Raw genomic sequence first — 23,077 nt, 5'->3', positions numbered from 1 at the left:
TTTCCCTCACAATGTCAACCTTTACCTACTCTATACCTCTCCTCATGATTTCACCCTCCTCCTTTCCCCTCTTCCTCCTCCATCCCTCTCTTCATAATTTCACTCTCTTCTTCCTCCTCCATCCTTTTCCTTACTATTTCCCCCTCCTCTTCCACCCTTCTCACAATTTCACCTCGCCCCTTTCCCCCTCCATCCCTTTCCTTACCTATTTCACCTTCCTTTTCCTCTTTCCCTCACAATTTCAACCTCTTCTTCCTTTATCCCACTCATAATTTCACTCTTCTTCTTCATCCATCCCCTTCCTTACTATTTCTCCTCCCCCACCTCGTTCTCCTCCATCCTTCTCACAATTTCACTTTCCCCTTTTCCCTCTCCATCCCTTTCTTCACAATTTCACTCTCCTCTTCCTCCTCCATCCCTTTCCTTACTTATGTCACCCTCTTGTTCTTCCTTCTCCTTTCCTTATAATTTCACTTTCTTCTTCCCTCAGAATTTCAACCTCTTCCTCCTTTATCCCTCTCCTCATAATTTCACTCTTCTTTTTCTTCCTCCTCCATCCCTTTCCTTACTTGTTTCACCCTCCTCTTCCTCCTTTCCTTATAATTTCACTCTCTTCTTCCTCCTCCTCCATCCCTTTCCTTACTTATTTCACACTCCTCTCTCCTTTCCTTATAATTTCACTCCCTTCTTCTTCCTCCTCCATCCCTTACTTATTTCACCCTCCTCTTCCTCCTTTCCTTATAATTTCACTGTCTTCTTCCTCCTCCTCCATCCCTTTCCTTACTTATTTCACCTTCCTCTTCCTCCTTTCCTTATTTCACTCCCTTCTTCTTCCTCCTCCATCCCTTTCCTTACTTATTTCACCCTCCTCTTCCTCCTTTCCTTATAATTTCACTCCCTTCTTCCTCCTCCTCCATTGCTTTCCTTAATTATTTCACCCTCCTCTTCCTCCTTTCCTTATAATTTCACTCCCTTCTTCCTCCTCCTCCATTACTTTCCTTAATTATTTCACCCTCCTCTTCCTCCTTTCCTTATAATTTCACTCTCTTCTTCTTCGTCCTCCATCCCTTTCCTTACTTATTTCACCTCCTTTCCTTATAATTTCACTCTCTTCATAGAATCATAGAACCATAGAAGTGGAAGAGACCACAAGGGCCATCCAGTCCAACCCCCCTGCCATGCAGGAAATCACAATCAAAACATCCCCGACAGATGGCCTCTTCCTCCTCCTCCTCCATTCCTTTCCTTACTCATTTCACCCTCCTTTCCTTATAATTTCACTCTCTTCCTCCTCCTCCATCCCTTTCCTTACTCATTTCACCCTCCTTTCCTTATAATTTCACTCTCTTCCTCCTCCTCCATCCCTTTCCTTCCTTATTTCACCCTCCTTTCCTTATAATTTCACTCTCTTCCTCCTCCTCCATCCCTTTCCTTACTTATTTCACCCTCCTTTCCTTATAATTTCACTCTTCCTCCTCCTCCATCCCTTTCCTTACTTATTTCACCCTCCTTTCCTTATAATTTCACTCTCTTCCTCCTCCTCCATCCCTTTCCTTCCTTATTTCACCCTCCTTTCCTTATAATTTCACTCTCTTCCTCCTCCTCCATCCCTTTCCTTACTTATTTCACCCTCCTTTCCTTATAATTTCACTCTCTTCCTCATCCTCCATCCCTTTCCTTCCTTATTTCACCCTCCTTTCCTTATAATTTCACTCTCTTCCTCCTCCTCCATCCCTTTCCTTACTTATTTCACCCTCCTTTCCTTATAATTTCACTCTCTTCCTCCTCCTCCATCCCTTTCCTTACTTATTTCACCCTCCTTTCCTTATAATTTCACTCTCTTCCTCCTCCTCCATCCGTTTCCTTACTTATTTCACCCTCCTCTTCCTCTTCCTCCTTTCCTTATAATTTCACTCTCTTCCTCCTCCTCCTCCCCTTTCCTTACTTATTTCACCCTCCTCTTCCTCTTCCTCCTTTCCTTATAATTTCACTCTCTTCTTCCTCCTCCTCCTCCATCCCTTTCCTTACTTATTTCACCCCTCTTCTTCTTCCTCCTTCCCTCACAATTTCAACCTCTTCCTCCTCCATCCCTCTCCTCATAATTCCACCCCCTCATTCTCCCTCTTCCTCCTCTAGCTTTACTTTCCTCTCCTTCCTCCTCCTCCTCCTCCATCCCTTTCCTATCATCCCCCCACCTCCTCCTCCTCCCCCTCCCTCCTTCTCTTCTTCTGCTGCTGCAGTTTATTCATTAACTCCAGGCGGAGGAGGAGGACGGTGCTGCTGCCTCGGGGCGAGCTCCCAGCCAGCTCTGTGTCTCTGGGAGGGAGGCGAAGAGCCCCACTTGGTCCCCTGCTGCCTCGCCTCTTGCCAGCCAGCCAGCCTCCTCCGTCCTGCGAAGCCCAGACCACAGCAGCAGCAGCAGCAGCAGCAGCAGCAGCAGCAGCAGCAGCCACACCAAGAAGAGCAGCAGGGAAGCTCCCAGGGCTTCTGATGAGGTCCCCTTGCATCTCTTTTGCTCCTCACTTTGCAGCCAAGGCAAGGAAGCACTCTCTCCTCCTTTCTCTTTCCCACCCATATTGCTAATTAGCCCCACTTTCAAGCCCTGGCATCTCCAGTCAAGAAGAAGCCACCCTTTCTCTACCCAGGGTTTTGTCTTGTTTCCTTGCAACTGCTCCAGACTAAGAGGGAAAGTTGGCTCGGAGGGAAGCCCAGGCAGGTGGCCCGAAGTTGGTTGTTTAAAATCCCAGGCTCTCCTCTTTCTTTGCTTTCCAGGTTGAGGAGAGCCACCCAAGCCAAGAAGAAGTTGAAGAAGACGAAGACCAGATGCCCCTCGAGTCCATCCATCTTTGGACTGGCTGAGGCTTCCTTTTTGGTTCTTGTGGAAAGGATGGGGCGACCTGACTGAGGGATATATCTATGCCCCTTGCCCAAACCTGAGAGAGCCACGATTTCTGGTTTTTGGGAGGAAGAGGGAGGCAACAAGAGGGACTCCAGGCTGCCTTTCCAGTTGGCCAAGAAGTTGTGAGAAGGGCGAGGATGGGATTATCCAAAGGGGCTCCGATGCCCCTCGCCCGGTGGGCACTGGCTGTGATCCTCTTATCTGAAGGTAAGTATGTCTCATGGTGGTGATGGTGGTGGGTTTTGGGGCTCTGCTTTCGCAGCTCAGATCCAGCTCTTCTTCAAATACACGCCTGCAGCATCCTCGATGTGGAATCGTCGCGGTTTACATCCCAGCAGTGTGGCGCAGGAGACCAAGGTTTCGATTCCCAGCCATGAAAACCCTACTAGGATGACCTTAGGCGAGTCACACTCTCTCAGCCTCGGGGTGTAGTGGAGTCTCCCTCCTTGGAGGTCTTTAAACAGAGGCTGGGTGGCCATCTGTCAGGGATGCTTTGATGGAGAGTTCCTGCATGGCAAAATGGGGTTGGACTGGATGGCCCTTGGGGTCTCTTCCAGCTCTATGATTCTAGGAAGGCAATGGCAAAACCTCCTTGGAAGGAATTGATGGAGAGTTCCTGCATGGCAGGGGGGTTGGGCTGGATGGCCCTTGGGGGTCTCTTCCAACTCTGTTATGATTCTATATGATTCTATGAAATCATGCCAAGGAAACCCCAAGTCGGAGAGGACATGAAGGCACACGACGACAACAGCCATGTATAGGGCTGGGGTTTTGTGTCCAGTCCATTTCTAACACACACTGGGTTAAAGAAGCAAAACACCTGTTTAAAGGACCCTTTGTGGAAATGGTGCGATGATATTGGAGCCTGGTTTTCTTCCTGTTTGTTGTTGTTGTGTGTCTTCAAGTCATTTCCGACTTATGGCGGTGAACCCTTTATAGGGTTTTCTTGGTTTGCCCTGGCCATCCTCTGAGGCTGAGAGAGTGTGACTTGCTCAAGGTCACCCAGTGGGTTCTCATGGCCAAGCTGGCAATAAACCTAAGCTTGTTCTGGGTGTCTCAAAGGTGTAACGGGTCTGACTTACTGATGCGTAAGTATGCATGAAGGCGACAGATCGGAAAACGCTGGACTTTTTTTTGGTCAGGAGCATCCTCTTTGTGTTGACGACAAAAACTGCGTTTTGAAGGGTGGGGCCCAACTCCTTGGCATTTCCGGGAAGTATTTTGTTTCTTTAAGAACCAATGGACCTGATCCCTTTCCCCACCGCCATTCCCTTCTTCTTTTGCGTGGTGTCTTTTTAGATTGTACACCTGCGGGCAGGGAACTGTCGAATTAAAAAATAACAATAATGGTAAGCTGCTCCGAGAGCCTTTGCGGCTGAAGAGCGGGGTATAAATACTCCAAATAAATAAATAATAAGTAAGTTTAGAACACACTCACCTCATCGATCTTAATTTCAAATAATAAATATGTTTAGAGCACACTCACGTCATCGATCTCAGTTTCAAGCAAGTGCGATGCCAAGAGAGGATGGAAAATGTATCACTTTTCTATAAGGTTCCAAAAGATCTTTTAATATATCTGTATCTATATATCTCTCGCTATATATGTATACTTTCTTTCTCGCATCTCCTCCTCCCCATTATCAAATTAAATTGTCTTCATGGTGATAAATGGCAAAGAGGGGACAAGATGAAAAGTTGTTGGCTGGCGGCGCAGAGGATGCTTCCCGCAGCTGTTTAGTTTCTAAAGACAAACAGAAAAATCCATTATCTTCCTTCCCTCCATCTGGCCTTGTTTGCCAAAACGTTTCTGACGTTGAGGTGAATAAATCAGGACTGGTGTGTGAGGGAAACTTTGTTCGCACTCTCTTGGGCGGGGGCGAGGGTCCCATTTAAATCATGGCAAAAGAACTGGAAAACAAAACAGAGAGAATGCCTACTGAAATAGATGGCTCATGGAGAGGTGAGACACTTGGCTTTGGTGTGACTTCCAGCACTTTCGCTTACTGGTGGGCCAAGATTAATCATTTTAAAACAGTCCACGGGAGCTTAAACAGTCATCAGTTAAAAGCAATTTGGAAAAAAGAAATCCCACACATGAGGTTTAGATTTCATTCTCAGAAGTGCTGATGGACCTAGGCAAGCCCTGTCTTAAAGCATTACTCCTTACTCTTTTGTTTTACATCTTCCAGGGACAGAGAAGCCTCTCACCTTTGTCCCTTCCTTCATTCTGCTGGGCTCCACTTCTTGATTTGTTTCTATGGCTTCATGAAATTGTAAAGACTAAATGGACTGAACACAGAATGTGAGAAGCATGTTTCCCCCCAAATTAGCAAATGTAGTGGTATTGAATAATTTCTGTTATGAAGTCAAAGGCTTTCATGGCCAGCATCCATGGGTTTTTTGGGCGATGTGGCCATATTCTAGAAGAGTTTATTCCTGATGTTTCGCCAGCATCTGTGGCTGGCATCTTTTCTCTGAAGATGCCAGCCACAGATGCTGGCGAAACGTCAGGAATAAACTCTTCTAGAATATGGCCACATCGTCCAAAAAACCCACAAAAAACTTTAGGTGATTTCATTCTTCCATTTATTATGCATTTTCTCTGCAGGTCCCTGCCTAGAGGTGTTAACAATCTGCATTTTGACAATAGGGAGCAATGGTGGAAAGAGAGACACAAAGGGCAGCCCTTTATCATCCTGTTTTTCTTGTTGTATGCCTAGGGCTGCATCCACACTGGAGAAATAACCCGGTTTGGCCTCGCTTTAACCCTTTCTGGCTCAAGACTATGGAATTCTGGGAGTTGGAGTATGTTGTGGACTCAGAGCAGAGTAGAGCAGACCATATCTCTGGTGACTTTATCATGGGGTTTTCTTGGCAGGTTGCTTCAGAGGGAAGTATGGCATTGCCATCCTCTGAGGCTGAGGGAATGTGACTTGGCCATTGTTATCCAATCGGTTTACAGGATTTGAACTCTAGTCTCCAGAGTCAGTCCTGTGCTCAAACCACTACACCATGTTGGCGCATTATCATTCTGCACATAATCTTTTTTCTTAGCAATATTATACTTTTCGGATAGACTTGGTCATGCTTTTGACAGTGTCTCTCTGTTAAATTAATGCACATTGTCTCCCTTTTAACACTTCAATTTGGTGACTTTATACCGTGTGTGACCCCTTACTTCTCTTAGCGTCAGGATCATTAAGGAGGGTCACAGATACATGAATAAAAACAGATTATCTATTTTGAAAGCGCAAGCCTAACATGAAATAAGTCCCATTGAGTTCTGTGGTGTTTACTCTGAGGTACTTAGGGATTGTATCCAAAATAGCAACATTTCTTTTATTGCAGTCCTGTGCAGTTTACCTGAGAGAAAACCCCATTGGCTTCTGTAGGATTGTTTCTTTTTAGTAAACATATATCATAGTTAAGTGGATTGGGTTGATGGCTGCATATTTCACCTCACAAATGGAAACGTTTTCTGGAATATTTCCAGAAACAGAAAACCAGGAGAAAGGTTGCTTCTTAGTCTGTAAGTAATACTTGTGAGTATTGATGATGTGTGATAGAAATGATACTGACGTTATTTTTTGTGGCGGTGCTGTATGTCTTTCAAAGCTGCACCGTCAGCTGAGATTCAGCAGGTGTGCCCTTCGCCCATTGCTATGTTTTTGCTCTGGAAAAAGCTTTATATCTTCCTGGAGATGGAAGAGTTCTGCCAGAAAGAAAATAAAAGGAAAAGGTTATGAATCGAAGTGGAAAGTAGAAGGCAGCTCCTTTTAAACAGAACATAGATTTTCATCTGCATGGATTTTACATGAGAATTAAAGATGCAGGATGTCTGGTGGAATACAATTACAATTTTCAAAACTATTTAAGGGTATGGTGTTCTTTATAACCTTAGGCTGCATCTGCACTGTAGAAATAATCCCAGTCAGATAGCACTTTAACTGCCATGGCTCAATGCTATGGAATTCTGGGATTTGTAGTTTTGTCAGAAACTTAGTCACCTCTGTCAGAGAGCTCTGGTGCCATAATAAACTATATATCCCAGGATTCCATAGCACTGAGCCATAGCAGATAAAGTGGTATCAGACTGGATTATTTCTGTAGTGACAATGCAGCCCTTGAAAATAAGGGAGGTATGCAAAAACGTATTGCTGTCCTTCATGGGGTGGGACCGGGCTGCTCAGCAAAACATCTTATTGCATTTCTGTATGTTTCAGAGGTTGTACTTTGGGATTGAAATTATTTATTTAACTTTTTATACTTGCATCTTGTTTTGGACTCAATCAAGAAAGCCCCTGCGCTGAGTTTGTGGGCCCTGAGCCCTGCACAGTTGAAGTTGCGCAGGTCTCTCCTTTATACGGTTGCCATAGATTGAAGTAACCTTAATGACAAATAACAGCAATAACAGTTTTGCTTTTCCTTCAGTGACCGTAGTGCAATGCTCCTCTTCCACACTTAATCCTTGCAACAGTCACGTAAGGTATGCTAGGTTGAGAAAATGACTTGGCCCAGGCTCACTCAGTGAATTCTGTGCCTTAGTGAGGACTAGAACCTGGAGTTCTCAAAATACAGTATACGGGTATGTTGGCGACCAGAAGATGTTGGTTCTCATGTTTGAAAGTTTGCTAGTTTGGAACTTCTTTTCAGAGAAGGTTTGCAACCTTTGTCCACACCTTCTTTAGCCACTGAAGTTGGGTTAGTTCTTAAAAGCCTTGGGTTGAGAGTCCAAAATGGATGGTCATTGTTTAATATTCATTCCCCTTGCCCATTACCCATCCAACTCAGTTTTCTTTGCCACATTTTTTCCCAATGGTTAAATATTTATTACATTCAAAAACAGAACAAGAGTTGATATGCAGTCAATTAACAGGAAGAAATCATATTCTTCAAGAATAAATGGGTGATCCAAAAATTTGTATGTATTCTTTTGGACCAGTGTCACTTAACCTTACTTATCAGGTGCTTTCTCCACTGTTTATGAGACTTGGGTGCATCTGCACTGTAAATGGTTTGGCACAACTTTAAGTGGTGTAGCTCCATCCTGTGGAATCCTGGGATTTGTAATTTTACAACCTCTTCATCCTCCTCTGCCAAAGAGTGCTGGTGCCCCACAAAACTACAAATCCCAGGATTGTGTAGACTTCAGCCATGCCAGTTAAAGTGGTGTCAGACTGCATTGTTTCTACAGTGCAGAGGCACCCTTGAGAAAAGCAACAAACCTAAGATACTGAACCCTCATCAATGATACAGTTTACTTCGTTGGAGTCTATTTTCCACCTGTGCCCTTGGATGGATGACTAATGTGACTTTCTGAGTCTATGTTGCTGCAAGTACTGGTGACAGCAGTGTTTAATTTGGGCATGGTGTCTGGCATGAAGGATGACTACTGTGATAGAGAGCTGTTGCTTTACTTTGGAAGAGGTGTGATGGTAACTCTTACTTGTATTACTGAAAATCTACATACACCTATAATGAGAGGGAGGGTGAGATTTTCTGTTTTCAGAGTTGTCCAGATACTTAGTTTTAACTGGTTTCATTTCAGAGGATTCCTTCCAATGCTGCACACCAATCCACTTGTTGGTTTTGCCTCTATGTACACTCAACAAGGAGCCATAGCCAAAGCCAATACCACTGTCCAGATTTTACATATCAGATGGAGGCAGTCTTCAAATATCTGTTTGTCTCACGTATAATTTACACATCCAACAACAACAATCAATTCAAAGGTGAACATCTAAAACATAAGATATCAAGAGCAACCTCTCCCATTAAAACCACGAGGATGTGTGATCTGAGCCAGTCCATGGTTTAAGGCTGAGTGGGGAGCCCTGTGATCTAAGGGCTGCTTGTTTCATTTTGGGGCAGAAAAGCCTGAGAGAGAAAAAAAGAGAATAGTGCATGTGGGGGACCGAAATGAATGGAGTGATGGAAAAGGGTGATGGAAAAGAAAAGCCCTTTACAGGTAATCCGGTTAGACTTCTGACAAGAGTCTCTTGGTGAAAAGGGATTGGAAGAAAGGGAGAAAGATGTGCCCACTTTTGATTCTTGCTCCACTCTCTTGAGAGGAGGTGCCCACCCAAAGGAATGAGGCTGCTTCTTGTTATGTACCTCCAGGTCATTTCAATGTAAACTGCTTAGACAATGCTTAGGCAGTATATAAATGAAGCTTGTTTGTTTGTTTTGTTTTATGAGGCCCTAAGGTGAATCTACTGCAAGGTGTTCTTAGCAAGATTTGTTCAGAGGAAGTTGCCATGGCCTCCCTCTGAGGCTGAGAGAGTGTGACTTGCCCAAGGTTACCCAGTGGGTTTCTATGGGTGAGTGGGGATTTGAATTTAGGTTTCCTAAAGTCATCGTCAGCATTCAAACCATTACATCACACTGGTTCTCAATTACTCTAGCGAGGGAGAAAATGAGCATGCTTTTCAAGCATGACCGAGAGAGCACTTCCTTCCATATGAACCTTTCCATCCCCTCAATGCAGAAATTTAAAAAATGTCCCTTTACTTGTCACAGCAATGGGCGAAGGGCACACCTGCTGAATCTCAGCTGACGGTGCAGCTTTGAAAGACATACAGCAGAGTGTCACTACCAGCCCAAGCAGCTGATTTTTGGTGTTCAGGAGAAGTAGAAAAAATTGAGATGTTTATGTGAATTATGACAAGGAATAATGAAACCCTCTAGATGTTATTGGACTAAAACCTGCTGCGTTCCTCAGCATTGGCTAAAGCTGTTGAGATTTGCACATGAACAACATCTGGGTCTCTTTCACATTAAACAGTTATAGCACCACAGTTCCCCTTGAACTGCCATGACTCCATTCTGTGGAATCCTGGGGTTTCTAGTTTGGGGAGGCACTGGAACTACTGGGAATTTTAAATTTTCCTCCTTAAACTGCAAATCCCAGAATTATATTGGATGGAACCATGGCTCTTAAAGTGGAACTGTAGTGCTATAATTGTGTGACATGAATGGGCCCCTCAGTCATATGAGTTTCTCCCCTCAGTCTAACAGGTTGACATACATTGACATCCCATGTAAAAATGAGGCCTTATGATTAATATGCTGTCGTTACCCCAACAATCCAAACACACTCCCTCATTTTTTTCTTGTACTCAGTGCATGCACTCTGGGCAGCTGCTCTGGAGTGGGGGACCCTCTGGAGCAGCATTTTTGCACTATGGAAGGTTGTAGCTGGAGAAGGAAGAGAAAATAGTGCTATTTCTGCTGGCACTGCAGACAGAAATATACTGCTGGATCTTGTCCAGAAATTGTGCTAGCTTTTAACTGAATGCTTATACTGGTCAATGACCGAATAAATTTTATTACTATTACTAACTGAATGCTTTATAACAGAATGGAGAAAGTTTACTCTTGGGATCCCATGGAGCCCTCTCTCTAAGGTTGTTCATGTGGCCTTCAACCTCACTGGATTTAGCCAGATATATGTCACTTGTAAGAATGATTGATACACACACACACACACACACTCCTATATGTACTGGTTGCGTCTTGCTTATCCAGAATTCTGAAATCCAAAATACTCCAAAATCGTCCACATGGGTGGCTGAGATAGTGTCACCATTGCTTTCTTGATAATTCAGTGCACACCAACTTTGTTTCATGAGCAAAATCATTAAAAAATATTGTGTATATAATTACCTCCAGGCTATGCGTATGAGGTGCAGATGAGTCATAAATGAATGCCTTATTTAGACTTAGATCCCATCTCCATATCACTTAATGTATATGTAAATATTCAAAAAATCCAACTCCAACATCAAAAACAGTTATAGTCCCAAGCATTTTGGATAAGGGAGACTCAATTTGTACTTTATAAGTGGTGTGTGTGTGTTTGTGTGTATAAATAGTAGAGATGATACATAAATATTTGGAAATAAATAAGCATTCCCTCCTGCTCGCAGTTTTTTTAATCTATAAATTGTTCCCACTCTGTCCTTATGTTATTATTATGGGGGAAATGTAGAATAATAGAAGTGTAGAGTTAGAAGTGACTCACAAGTGTAATTAATCCAACCTTTGCAAATGCAAGAATCCACAGCTAAACAGTCCCTGATACATGAATCCAAAACATTAAGCAGAAATAATCAATTTTGAGACTGCTTTAACTGCCCTGGCTCAATGCTCAATGTCAGAGAGCTCTAGTGCCACAATAAACTACAATTCCCATGATTCCCTAGCACTGAGCCAGGGCATTTAAAGCAGTCTCATACTGGATTATTTCTGCAGTGTGTTTTGGACCATGGCCATCCAACCTCCCTTTAAACAGTAAAAGAGAGACTATCCCTTGAGGTGGTCCTTTCAACTATTAAATGGCTCTTAGCTTCCCAGAATTTTTCCTGATGATGCTGGGAATCTCATAGTTGCCTTTTCATGTGAAATTCTACTGACAGATACACAAAGATGGCTAAGAAGTTATTTGGGACTGAATCTTTCATTAAATGAAAATTGAACTGTGGAACTCTTACGAATCTAGGAAAGAGTTGATTTGATAACCACTCAGTATCTTGAAGATACTTCTATTAGAAATACATCTTTTCAGCAAATGGAGTTTGTGATAACAGTTATCAGTAGTATATTATAAAGTAACTATAGTTTTGCCAACTTCTGGCAGGACTTAGTTTGTAAAGAAAAAAAATAGCCATTGTGTGAAATATTGCTCTATGCTGGAAATACAGAATGCTACCTATCATTCATTTTTCTTTTTTAGATTACACACAAGTGTAATTTTTGTGTAGAGAGACAGACATTTCCTAAACACATCTGGATAGAGGTTTGCAGTCCAGTATAAGGCTAAAGTGTTGCATTTCCCTTGTGGTTCACAGTGTTGGAATTTGCAGTTAGATTATATTTTGGACTAATTATTACCATTAAAATATATATATTATCATTCACCACAACTAAGCCAACAGATCATAAAAGCAAGATAAACTGTAATATTAAGAATATATTTTAAAATTTACTGGTACATAAATGAGCTTTCTTGGCACTGACAAAATTACACGATTGGTGCCAGACAAGTCTATTTTAGGAAAGTGTTCCACGGACTGGGAGCCAGACTGAGAAGGTTCTCCCATTCTGGTCACTACTGTATATGATAGTCTCAGATGGTAGGGTCAGCTAAGAGACAGATTTCAAATATGTTTTCAGTACATGGGCAAGTTGATATGGGAACAGACAGTGCTCAGATCCTAGGGTGTAAGGGCAGCAAAAAAAATAACAATGAATAATTTAGACTTTAAAAAAATTATTTTCTGGAATAGACATAGCATTAGTGAAGTTTGTTTAGAATATTTGAATTGTGTGTCTCTTAGACTGGGGGCAACTTTCAGCTAAATTAAATAGCAAACCAATACCACTTATAACACCATTTAAAACCACAGTTTCATAAACTGTATTCAGGAGAAAGACTGTGCAGCCCAACAACAGTGCCACAGGCCATATGCCATTTGGAAACACTGGCATGTGTGGCTCAAGGACCAGGTAGAGGAAAGTACACCTCCCCCACTACCAGTTTGGGGATAAGAGCCCTTGTACTGTTTAGTCCGGAAGCCATCACCAACTTTCAGCCTTTGTGTCCTCTCCCCAGAACCAAAGAACAGCACACTTTGAACTCTTCGGTGCTGTTTCAAAACCTCAAGGTAATTTGCAGCAAAGATCTTCCTCCTTTGCATTGATGTCCTTCCTCTGGTGATGCACAGTGTGACCAGATGTCTTAATTGCAAAGGAGGACAAGGGACCTCAAAATGTGGAAAAAAATTCAGGAAAAAATGTAGGGCATTGTTGGGTTATGGGTTGTCACTGTATTGTTTTTGATGGTGCTTTCTGTAAACTGCTGTGATCTGCAAGGATTAGCAGTCTAGAAATAAAATTTCATTCATTCATTCATTCATTCATTCATTCAAAATAAAAGCCATGTATAAACTGAGGTTAAAACTTAGGGGCATCTAACAAAGGATGTAAAGGATGAAGCAAAGGAAAACAATGCCAAAGGATTTACAAAATTCCAGCAGGCATAACTGTTTGTGCTCATACTAAAGGCTGGATGGATGAGAAAATAGAGAGGGTTCAGTGATTCCAGGGCAGATGGCACTCTTGCCTTTCAGCAGGTGATGGTTCCTTTTTTAAATGAGATTCAAATTACAGTACCTACATCGACCCATGGATAAGTTGACTTAGGTTTTTTTGGTTGATTTTTTTACCAAAATTTCTAGATTTATACATGGGTATATACAGTAATTTGGTTTCATGTGGTTTATTTACAACTCTGGGCCCAAACAGACAGGCCAAAATAAAGCTGCTTCGGGTCATTTCTTCATTAAAATGCCGTATTGGCTTGCAATATACTTATAGAACTCTGAGCAAGACAAATGTTTAAAAATGTAACTTACTAGCAACACCCCATGACTGAATCTACATTTAAATCTTTCTTTTCATTTGCCCGTTGTGTTGAAATTAAGAGGAAAATACCCTTCCAACATTTGCATTGTGTCCTTACCTGTTTGCTATCAGTCTCCCCTCCGAGAAACACATATACTGTAGCGCTGGCTGTGAGTCTTATCTGTTGTTGCTCCTAGGAAAAAAGAACTCTAGATGTATCCATCCTATCTCCCTGTTTGCAGCAAGGACAGGCTGCCAAATAGTTGAATTTCTCAAAGGGGAACAGCAAGTGTGGTGCTGCTCAATGTGCTTCTTAGTGATGCTCAAAATGGAGGTCATTTTGGGATTCTTCCTGGACCGAAGATTTATAATATAGGACATGTCCTGGAAAAGGAGGACATCTGGTCATCCTGGTGATATACATATGTGAAGCAAGGCCCATCCCACAAGCTGTAAACAGCAGTTGGGGTTCCATGGAGACAGGCAATCTTTGGGATTTCTGGGTCCCAAGATGAAAAGGGGTTTAAAGGTAAGACCCAATACCTTATGCTGGGCTTGGAAGCTGTTGCCACAAAGTACATTTGATATTTCTATTTGCTAGCACTTAAATGAAAATGAGCATTAGTTAGCATTTTGCTTCACTTGCAAGAGCAGTGCAATGCAGAAATATAAGCGGTACTAAACCCTACAGATTACAAGACTACGGCCTGTTACAGACAGCCAGAATAAAGCTGCTTCGGGTCACGGTGGAGGTATGGTGTTTCAATGATGCATGCGTCCTAAGAGTCCAGAAGTTGCACCAAAGCCACACTCCAGCCCTAAGGACTGGAGCGTGGCTTTGGTGTGGCTTCTGGACTCTTAGGGTGCATGCATCATTGAAACACCATACCTCCACTGTGACCCGAAGCAGCTTTATTCTGGCTGTCTGTAACAGGCCTATGAATCATTTTAGCAAGAACATTCCCCCACCCCACTTCTCCCCTGAAAATGATAATTGATAAAATAGCCTTGCAAATAATTGGGGTGAGAGATTGCTCTCCCCTTTCATTTACCTGTATGAAAAGGATGTAAAGGATGAAGCAAAGGAAAACAATGCCAAAGAACATAGAAATGCCATGGAACTAAGTCCTGATTTTTTGTTGTCTCTCTGCTTCTGTGTGAAGGACATTGATTCATACAGTAATATAAGTTTCATGTGCTCTCAAATGCTCCTGCTACAGATTTTTCCTTCACTGGCTCAAATTAAGTTGTCTTCACACTTATGTTCTGTGAAGTTTCCTTTACGTGTAAATTGCAATGGCTTGTTCCCATTTTCTGTAATTGATGTGTGTGTTTTTAAATAGTGGGAGTGACTGGGATGGTCTGTCTTACCACATCTCTCCCTCTTTTGCCATCCCACTTCTGTCCTGTGGTGCCCTCATAATGCCTTGCAAACATGAAATGTTGACATCATATCTGCACCAGGTGGAATACCATATTTCTTGCCATTTCGCAGGTGTTAGGTGGAATATGATCAGTAGTTTGTTGCAAAGACTCCCCTGCCAGTTACGCGGGTTTTGGTGCCAGTGACCAAGGTGGGTGTAGAATAAATAAGGGTGCATGCTGGTGGCATGATAAAACACTTGTAAACTAGAAACCAGCTATAGCCAAGTCAGATTTTTAGCTCTATTGCAGAAAGAATAAAAAGCATTGGTGATGCTGGGAATATCTCCTGATTTGTTCAGATGAGGATGTGCCTTGTGAGAATTGAATGTAAGAAAACAGGAACACCCGTGTATGTAGGTGTGTGTTTGTGCATGTAAGTGCCTTCAAGTTGCCTGTCAACGTGAATATTATCTGCTCTTCTTTACATACCAGTTATACTCAGCTGTTAAGTCGAGCTTATGTATAAGTTGAGGGCAGGTTTTGTTGCCAAAATATTGGATTTTGATATGATCTGTAGATACATTGAAGGTAAACACTGAAGGTAAACTTAGCAGCATGTAACAAAAGATATAAAGGATGAAGCAAAGGAAAACAATGCCAAAGAAATTAGAAAATTCTTGCAGGCATAACTGTTTATGTTCACTCTAAAGGATGACTGGATGAGGGGAGAACTAGACCAAATCATGGCTGTGTGGTGTGGGAAAAGGCAACCAGGCATTGGTGGAGCTAAGAAATTGCATGCATGTCAAAAAGGGTGAAAAAGGCAAAACAAAGGAAATGGCAACTATGGCGGGTTACAGACCGCCCGTTTGGGGCGGGCTGCACCCGCCCCTTTCTCCGGTGTATCGGGGCCTCAGCTGCCAGACCGGCAGCCTCCGAGGCCCCGATCCGCCGCTTTCCAGGCTGCGGGGAAGCAGAAAAAGGACCCTTCACCGCAGCCTGAAAAGGGGTGTCCTTGGGGCTTGAAGCCCCAAGGACACCCCGCGGCGGCAGGGAGGAGGAGAAAGGGGCCACTTGGCCCCTTTCTCCCTTGCTTCGCTGGGCGCAGCCTTCAGACGGCTGCGCCCAGCGACGCAATGCGGCGCCGCAAACCAGGAAGGAGCTCCAAAACGGAGCTCCTTCCTGGTCCGCGCAAAGGGCGCACTAAGCGCCCTGGTGCGGACCGACGATGTCACGTCCGCGCCACCCCGTATAGAGGCGACACGGTCGTGACGTCGTCATGGCGGCCCCCATGTGGAAGGGGAGCCGCCATTTTGTACGGACTCAGTCCATACTAGGGTTAGGGGGGTGCGGAAGCACCGCACCTTCCTAACCCTAGTACGGACTGACTCCGTACTTTCATGGCGGTTTATAACCCGCCTAAGTTAGCAGTGGTTATAGCCTTTAGCTTTACTGTGATAATTTTGCCTGATTTAACTCAGAAAGGTTGACAAACCTACACAAATGTCTTATTCAAATCCTTCAAAGCCTGATTCCTCTAGGCCTCCTTTGAGTTGAAGTGCCAAGCAGCTGCCAACACCACCATTTTCCCGCCCAGGCAGTCAAAAAAAGTCAGAAGTGGCATCCCAATGGAGAGAGTAGAACAGGATCTCTGCTTCTTTTACGTGCTCCTGGGACAGTCTAAGCTCTTGAGTTTCGCCACACTACTCAGAGAAGGGGCTGACTCCTTTCTGGTAAGAGTTAATGTATGGTACTTAAACTGACACAGATAAGTCAACTTAGATTTTTGGGATCAATTTTTTGACTAAAATTTCAAGCCTTATACATGAGCATATACAGAATTCTCCTTTGTTGTGTCCCTTCAAGTAGTTTCTGATGTACAGAGACCTTAATGTAAACCTATCACTTTTTTTGGGGGGAGCAAGATTTATCTAGAGGAGGAGAGACTGAGAGAGTGTGACTTGCCCAAGATCACCCAGTGCATTTCCATGGTCAAATAGGGATTCAAACCCTGCTCTCCAAAGTTGTAGTCCAACACCCAAACCCTTATGCCATGCTGTCCCCAGATGTATAGCAGCTACGAAAAGCATACTATTTCCCCATCTCAATCCATTTGGAGGGAGAACAAGAGAATCAGTCCATCACCATGAAGATCTATGTGAAAACAGTTTTGGAATCAGTGAATCAACTTTTCCATTCCAGCTTTTATCAGCTATTCATTTCCTTGTCAAAAAATGGGTTTCCCAATAGGCAAGAAACCCCATCAAGAAGAAGGACAGAAGTGCAAGAGTTTTGTGCAGTGTTTTCACACTGTCTGGTTGACCAAAAGTGTTGGGTCCCTCCAGTATACTGTAAGGAATGAGGACATTCTTTCCCTCTGGCTATCATAGTGAACAGCAAAAGTTTTGACACTGCCTTTTAGGTTCACTGCCATTTCACCAGCATTTATGATCAGATGAGAGTAAACAAATGACAGCGGAATCTGAACAAGACAAAAGTGCTCCTGGTCAGTCAAAAGGCAGATTAAGGAATAGAGATTCAGTCTGTGCTGGATCGGTGCATTTACATAGTTAAAGTTTGTGCCTTAATTGCATGTCTTTCTGGAAATGTCTGATTTGTTTACCATGACACATGCCTTAGTTACATCCTTATTACCCAAATAGCTGGGGGTCCTAGGAGTGCACCCACAAATTAATATGTTTTTAGGGGAATTTTAATAGTTCAAATAAAGTTATATTTTGGCTGGAACTACATTCAGCCTAGGATCAACCCTGTGTATATTGGTTCTAAATCACACAGAACTCCACAGACAATTCCAAATAGATTTTGCAGTTTTATTAATAAGATAATCAGCACATGCCCACACACAAGAACTTACAACGCAAAGGTGGAAGAAGGTGAAAAGTGGAGGCCTTACTAATGGTAATACTGTACTGATCTTGAAGCCTGGTTCCGATCAAGGGGCGTCTGGAATGCAGATGGCTCAGTAGTCACCGCAGCAAGTGCTATGGCTGGCTTACTGAGGAATCTAGAAGTCAAACAGAGTTTCTGTCCTGCTTCAGATGAGACCAAATTGCTATTGCCCAGGTAGTGGTATATACACTCAAAATCATGTCCCAGGGCAGCCATTGCAGCTTGAATGGATTACTTCACTGCTAAATGTTTTCTCAAGGGAGAGAAATGTTTGGACAATTGGCATGAATACCTCAGAGGAAGGAAAATTTGTACTACTGGAGAAGAGTCCCCTTGTCTGTGTTTGCACAGCCACCTTCTTTGGCCAGGATTCCATCATTGCCCACCATAGACAAAGGAATTATGTGGATGTCTTGGGTGATCTCATTGTGGTGGGTGCTTTTGCTTCCTCCCATGCTGCAGCCATCCAGATTTCCAGATAAGCTATGGCTATGTCTCTGCATTCAGGTTGCCTTTCCAGGTCACCCACCCCAGCATCCTTTTTTGATATTAAACTGATATCCAATTTGTGACTGGTAGCCTGACCTTGGGGTAACATTCAGTTTGGATTATTCTTAATGTCCTCTACATGGAGCTGTTTTTGAAAGGTGCTCTGAAACTTTAGTTGATTCAAAGAGCTGCAGCCAGATTGGTTAACCTGGGCCTGGTTATAGGGAGGATACAACTCCTTTGCTGTACCTCCTTTGCTGTAACAGCTTCACCTGCTACTGATCCAGTTCCAGGTGGAATAGCAAGTGCTGGTTATGACCCATAAAGCCATGTGCAGCTTGAGTCCAGGCTGTCTGAAAGACTGTGTCTTCTGTTATGAACCTTCCTGAGCTCTTAAGATCTGTAGGAGAGGTCCTTCTCTTGGTACATCATCTCCAAGGGTTTGAAACTCTGTGTCTATGGATGTTATAATTAGAAATGGAAAAGACCCAGGAAAAAACCTGAAACATTTTAGGGGATTTTTTTTCTGGAAAAATTGATTAGGGAATATTTTCTTTTAGACCAATGAATAAAATGGTTAAGACTGTAGCAATAGTAAGTACAGTGCGCCCACGTCATATGCTGAAAGCCATGGTGGGAGAAGGGACGGTGTGTCCTGTAAGGAATAATGGTGCGCGCGTGCTGCTGCACCACCACACCATCACGTGCATGTGCCCCATTCATTTATATGGGGCTCAAGCATAGGCAGAATTCCCTTTACGCGGAAGGGGTCTGGAACGGATCCCCCACGTAAAAGAAGGGCAGACTGTACATTTATATACTGCTTATCAGTGCACTTAAGTACTCCCTAAGCAGTTTACAATGTGTAAGCCAATTGCCGCCAACAATCTGGGTACTCATTTTAGAAACCTCAGAAGGATGCAAGGCTAAGTCAAGCTTGAGCCCTTGTCTGGTATTGAACTCACAACCTTGTGGTTTGTGAGTGAGTGGCTGTAGTACAGGCATTTAACAACTGTGCCACTGGGGTTCCTGTACATTACTGCTAGTAATACATTATTATAAGTAATGTATAGTATTATCAGATCTCATATAATCATTTTGTAATTCACAATTATAGCACTATGTTTCTACAGTTGGCCCTTTGTATCCATGGATTCAAACATCCATGGACAGAATAACACACATATACACACATACATATATATATCTCCCAAAAGCAAATCTTGATTTCACCATTTTATATAAGGGACACCATTTTACTACAATATTGTATATAATGGGAATTGAGCATCCACAGATTTTGGGATCCATGGGTGTGTGTGTCCTAGGACCAAACCCCAGGATATCAAGGGTCTAGTGTACTTTAACTCTCATAGTCCCATCCTATGGAATCCTGTGGTTTGTAGTTTGGTCAGGCATTAGAGTTGTGTGACTGATAATTTTAAATGCCTCCCCAAAGTGCCAGTCCCAGGATTCCATGGGATCTTGCCATGACAAAGTGGAATCATATGTTAAAGTTAAGCATATTGAGCACTGTAGTACGACTCTGGAGACCAGGGTTCAAATCCCTATCTAGGCCATGGAAACCCATGGGTGACCTTGGGCAAATCACCATTTCTCAGTCTCCGAGGAAGCCAAAGGCAAAACCCCCTCTGACCAAATCTTTCCAAAAACAGCCCCATGATAGGTTCACCTTAGTCAGAAACAACTTGAAGGCACACAACAACAAAGCTAACATTATGCTGAATTTTTATGAAACTGAAAGCCATCTTCTTAAGAAAGTTGCCTCATTCTGTATAATGATGGGGCAGACCCTAAATCTCACTGTGTAGAGCCAGGACCATATTCTTATTTTCCTCCTAGTAGATTCTCATCTGATTTAAAATTATTTAAAATTATTCCCTTGGGGGAAAAGACAAAGATTTTGACCCCCCCTCCCCCTCCAGCCTTGGTTCAGTTCAAATCCTTTCTCAGTATTTTGCTGTTTTTCTTTGTTTGGCTAAAGATTCCTTGGAAGGAAATAAATATGAAGAATTGAAAAGCCAGCATTTTAATGTGAAATGCTAAAATCCAGAACATGATTGATAAGGCAGACCACTTTATCAAATTAGGTTTGTAGCATGGACTGGTTGTTGACATACCAGATTACAGCTTAATAAACTGGAGTCAGTATTTATGTACCAGAACTTTATATGTATTTATTTTTTAGCGGACACTGACCAACTAACGGCTGCTACAGTTCAGATGCTTGCCTCCTTAAAGTGCAGCAAATTTAGTTTAGAGTATAAAGTGATATGTATTGGTATTGGGGAAATGGTTTATTTCATGCAAGCTAAAACCTGAAATCCCATAATGTGGGAAGTAAAGTTTTGCAAGTCTGTCAGAAATAGAATGAATTATTCAAATAACTGATATTATGTAAATTTTGCATTCATGTACATATACTTCCCAGCATGATGCAGTTTATTATTTTCAGTAAACAGATATCTTTTAAAACATCAATCAATAGCTGATGTTCTAGAAAGCTAGAGTAAAAAAAATGAATTCTAATGGCTGATGCACATAACTAGATGGCTTTTCTAAATATAAAAATAAATATAAGTATACATATATTTAAATATAAACTTAAATAAGCCATGAACATTTTTTCAGTGATGAAGAATACTGAATTGCAACCAAGCACTCTGCACATTATATTGATATCCCCTATTAAATAAATAGTAAATAGTTCCATCCAAGGCATCTTAAATTTTAGACCACGGTTTTTACTACCAGATTGCATTTTGCCAGAATCAGTACACTGATCTTTTCAGAACAGTGGTAGACAACCCCTCTTAGGTGTACAATTCCCATCAATTTCACATGGCACATCTCATGGTAAGGGATTGTGAGAATTGAGATCCGAAGCATTGGCAGTCTATGGGGTTTCTAGCACTCCTCCGGGCAGCAGTGTCCACAGGAAAGGAGAAAATTTAACGGAGTAGTCAATTTGAAATCTGGTACTGTAAAGCACCATGATGTGCAGAGGTTTTTCTACTCTTGGATTGGGTTTTGGGCCCAGCAGCTACTACAGGTACCTACAACCAAAGAGGTCTTTCCCAGCATCCTTTTAGTAGACTGAGATTTTTGTTCAGTGTAGTGCAATAAGACAACAACAAGCTAGTGAAATGTGGGCTAGACAAAGTAACCGTTACATGGATTTGTAAATGGTTGACTGGCCGAACCCAAAGGGTGCTCAGCAATGGCTCCTTTACATCCTGGAGAGAAGTGACCAGTGAGGTCCCATAGGGTTCAAACCTCATAGGCTTAAATGGGGCGCACCCTGTGTGCGTGCGCCATTGGAAATAGAAGAGGTCACCCCTCTGCGAATATTCGAGGGCATGGATCCCAGATCTGCAAGTTAGGAGGAGCGACTGTATTATCAAAACAGAATATTGGAGCAGATGTAGTGTAATAAAAGGTAATGCAGCATATATCTAGTGTTGATGTTCAGATGAAAGTAGAGTGGCTTCAATTTGTAGCTCTGCTTTCATAGATCCATAGTTAAGAGGTAATAATATTTAAAAATCCTAGTTAGTATTAGAATTAGTGTAGTGCAGTGGTCAAAGATTCAGACTAGTGAGCAAAGACACCAAAGTCTTGAGAAAAATCTAAAGTTTTTTATTATAGGAACTCTATTCTAAGATAGGAAAGTTACTGAGGTTGCTATTCTAATCTAGCTACATATCTAGGATCCTCTCGGGAAAGAATACAGGAGAGAAGAGGAGTGAGAACATCCCTGAGGGTATCAGTTTACATCGCAGAGGGAGTTTTTGTAGCAACCCTTTAAAAATGCTCTCATTCAAGGAAAAAGGTATATAGAAGGATAGTGAAGTCTGGAAAAGTGACAGAGTGTGAGTGTGAGAAGGAAAGTAAGGGTATTTCCTTGGCCCAAGACAGACATTGGGAGGTTTTAGAATGAGTGGGGAGAATCTGAAAAAACTTGTGGACTGACCTACTTTCCACCTCACTGATGCTGTCAGAGTCCTGCAAGAACTTTGGGGAGAGGGGTTTGGGGGAGCACATGATGGCAGACTGTTCACATGATAAATACTTTTGGTGGATGAAGAGTGAATTAGAAAGGAGGCTATCTTACTGACTGTGGTTATATAAAAGGGTGGCTTCTGAACTTGTGCCAAAATGCCAGAGGTTGTTCTCAACTACTGGACTTTTAATTGGATTGTAATGGAGCTTAGAAGTATCTCATTTTCAAAGGAGATGGCAACTCAAATGTCTGAAGTGGTCTGGAAGAGTAGGTTGGAGAGAACAATATAAGAAGAAATTATGTCTTCCCAGTAGCAGAAATGAAATTAAAAATTTTGTTCAGTTAATCATGATGCAAATGTACTTATTCGGCTGAATTACCTTTTGGAATCTGGCTAACTAAATCAGCATTTTCTCTAATTCTGCAAGGGAAAATGGGCACATTATTCCTAATGGTTACCTAATGGCAAATGCATTTAGAAAACTAATTAAACATTATATTTAGCAGATATTTTAAAAGTTTGTGTGGCTCTAAATTATTTTTTTCAAGAAAAATCCATTAAGTATAATCTTAGAAAGCAGATTATAGGAAGGTTGGTGGTTTAGTTTCCAGTCCATCAAAACAAAATACACAGGTTATTCCAGGAATGGTGCTGATTTTTTTTCCATTTCTAATTAGGATCTTTACTATTAAGAGTCCTGCCCTGTTTTTTTCTAGCTTTTTGTCCAGTGAAGACTAATATAGTCAGCCCTTCACATTTGAGGGGTTGTGGCACAGGACCCTTGCAAAAGTGGAAAAAATCTGAATAACTTTAGCCACCTGCAACCATGTTTAATACACCCAAAAGTGCAATCCACAGATTCAACCCATCATAGATACCTTTGAGGCAGTGGAGTTCTTTCATAAGGTAGAAACACCTTCATTGCTACCCTATATCATTTGTATAGGGACTTGTGAGGCTTTCAGTCCCTATTAAAAGT

General features: G+C 42.3%; 1 protein-coding gene across 2 annotated transcripts in view; it reads left to right on the top strand.

The window, feature by feature from the left end:
* LOC149318911 (proto-oncogene tyrosine-protein kinase receptor Ret-like) overlaps window positions 1-23,077 on the top strand; it is a 131,464-nt gene that overhangs the window by 3,867 nt on the left and 104,520 nt on the right. The window contains exon 2 of one of the 2 annotated variants that reach the window (XM_089510673.1): window positions 2,773-3,106. In XM_089510673.1, the coding sequence (XP_089366799.1) occupies window positions 3,037-3,106 (70 nt within the window). In that variant the 5' untranslated portion in view covers window positions 2,773-3,036. Of the gene's footprint in view, window positions 1-2,495; window positions 3,107-23,077 lie in introns of those variants that run through there. The other variant, XM_089510671.1, reaches the window with a different exon arrangement.

This window comes from Sceloporus occidentalis, unplaced genomic scaffold (assembly GCF_023333645.1).
Source record: "Sceloporus occidentalis isolate IW3139 unplaced genomic scaffold, rSceOcc1.0.p SCAF_2, whole genome shotgun sequence".
In the NCBI taxonomy this organism is placed as follows: Eukaryota; Metazoa; Chordata; class Lepidosauria; order Squamata; family Phrynosomatidae; genus Sceloporus; species Sceloporus occidentalis.
Note: the sequence above shows the minus strand (reverse complement) of the source record. Positions and strands in the feature narration are given on the sequence as shown.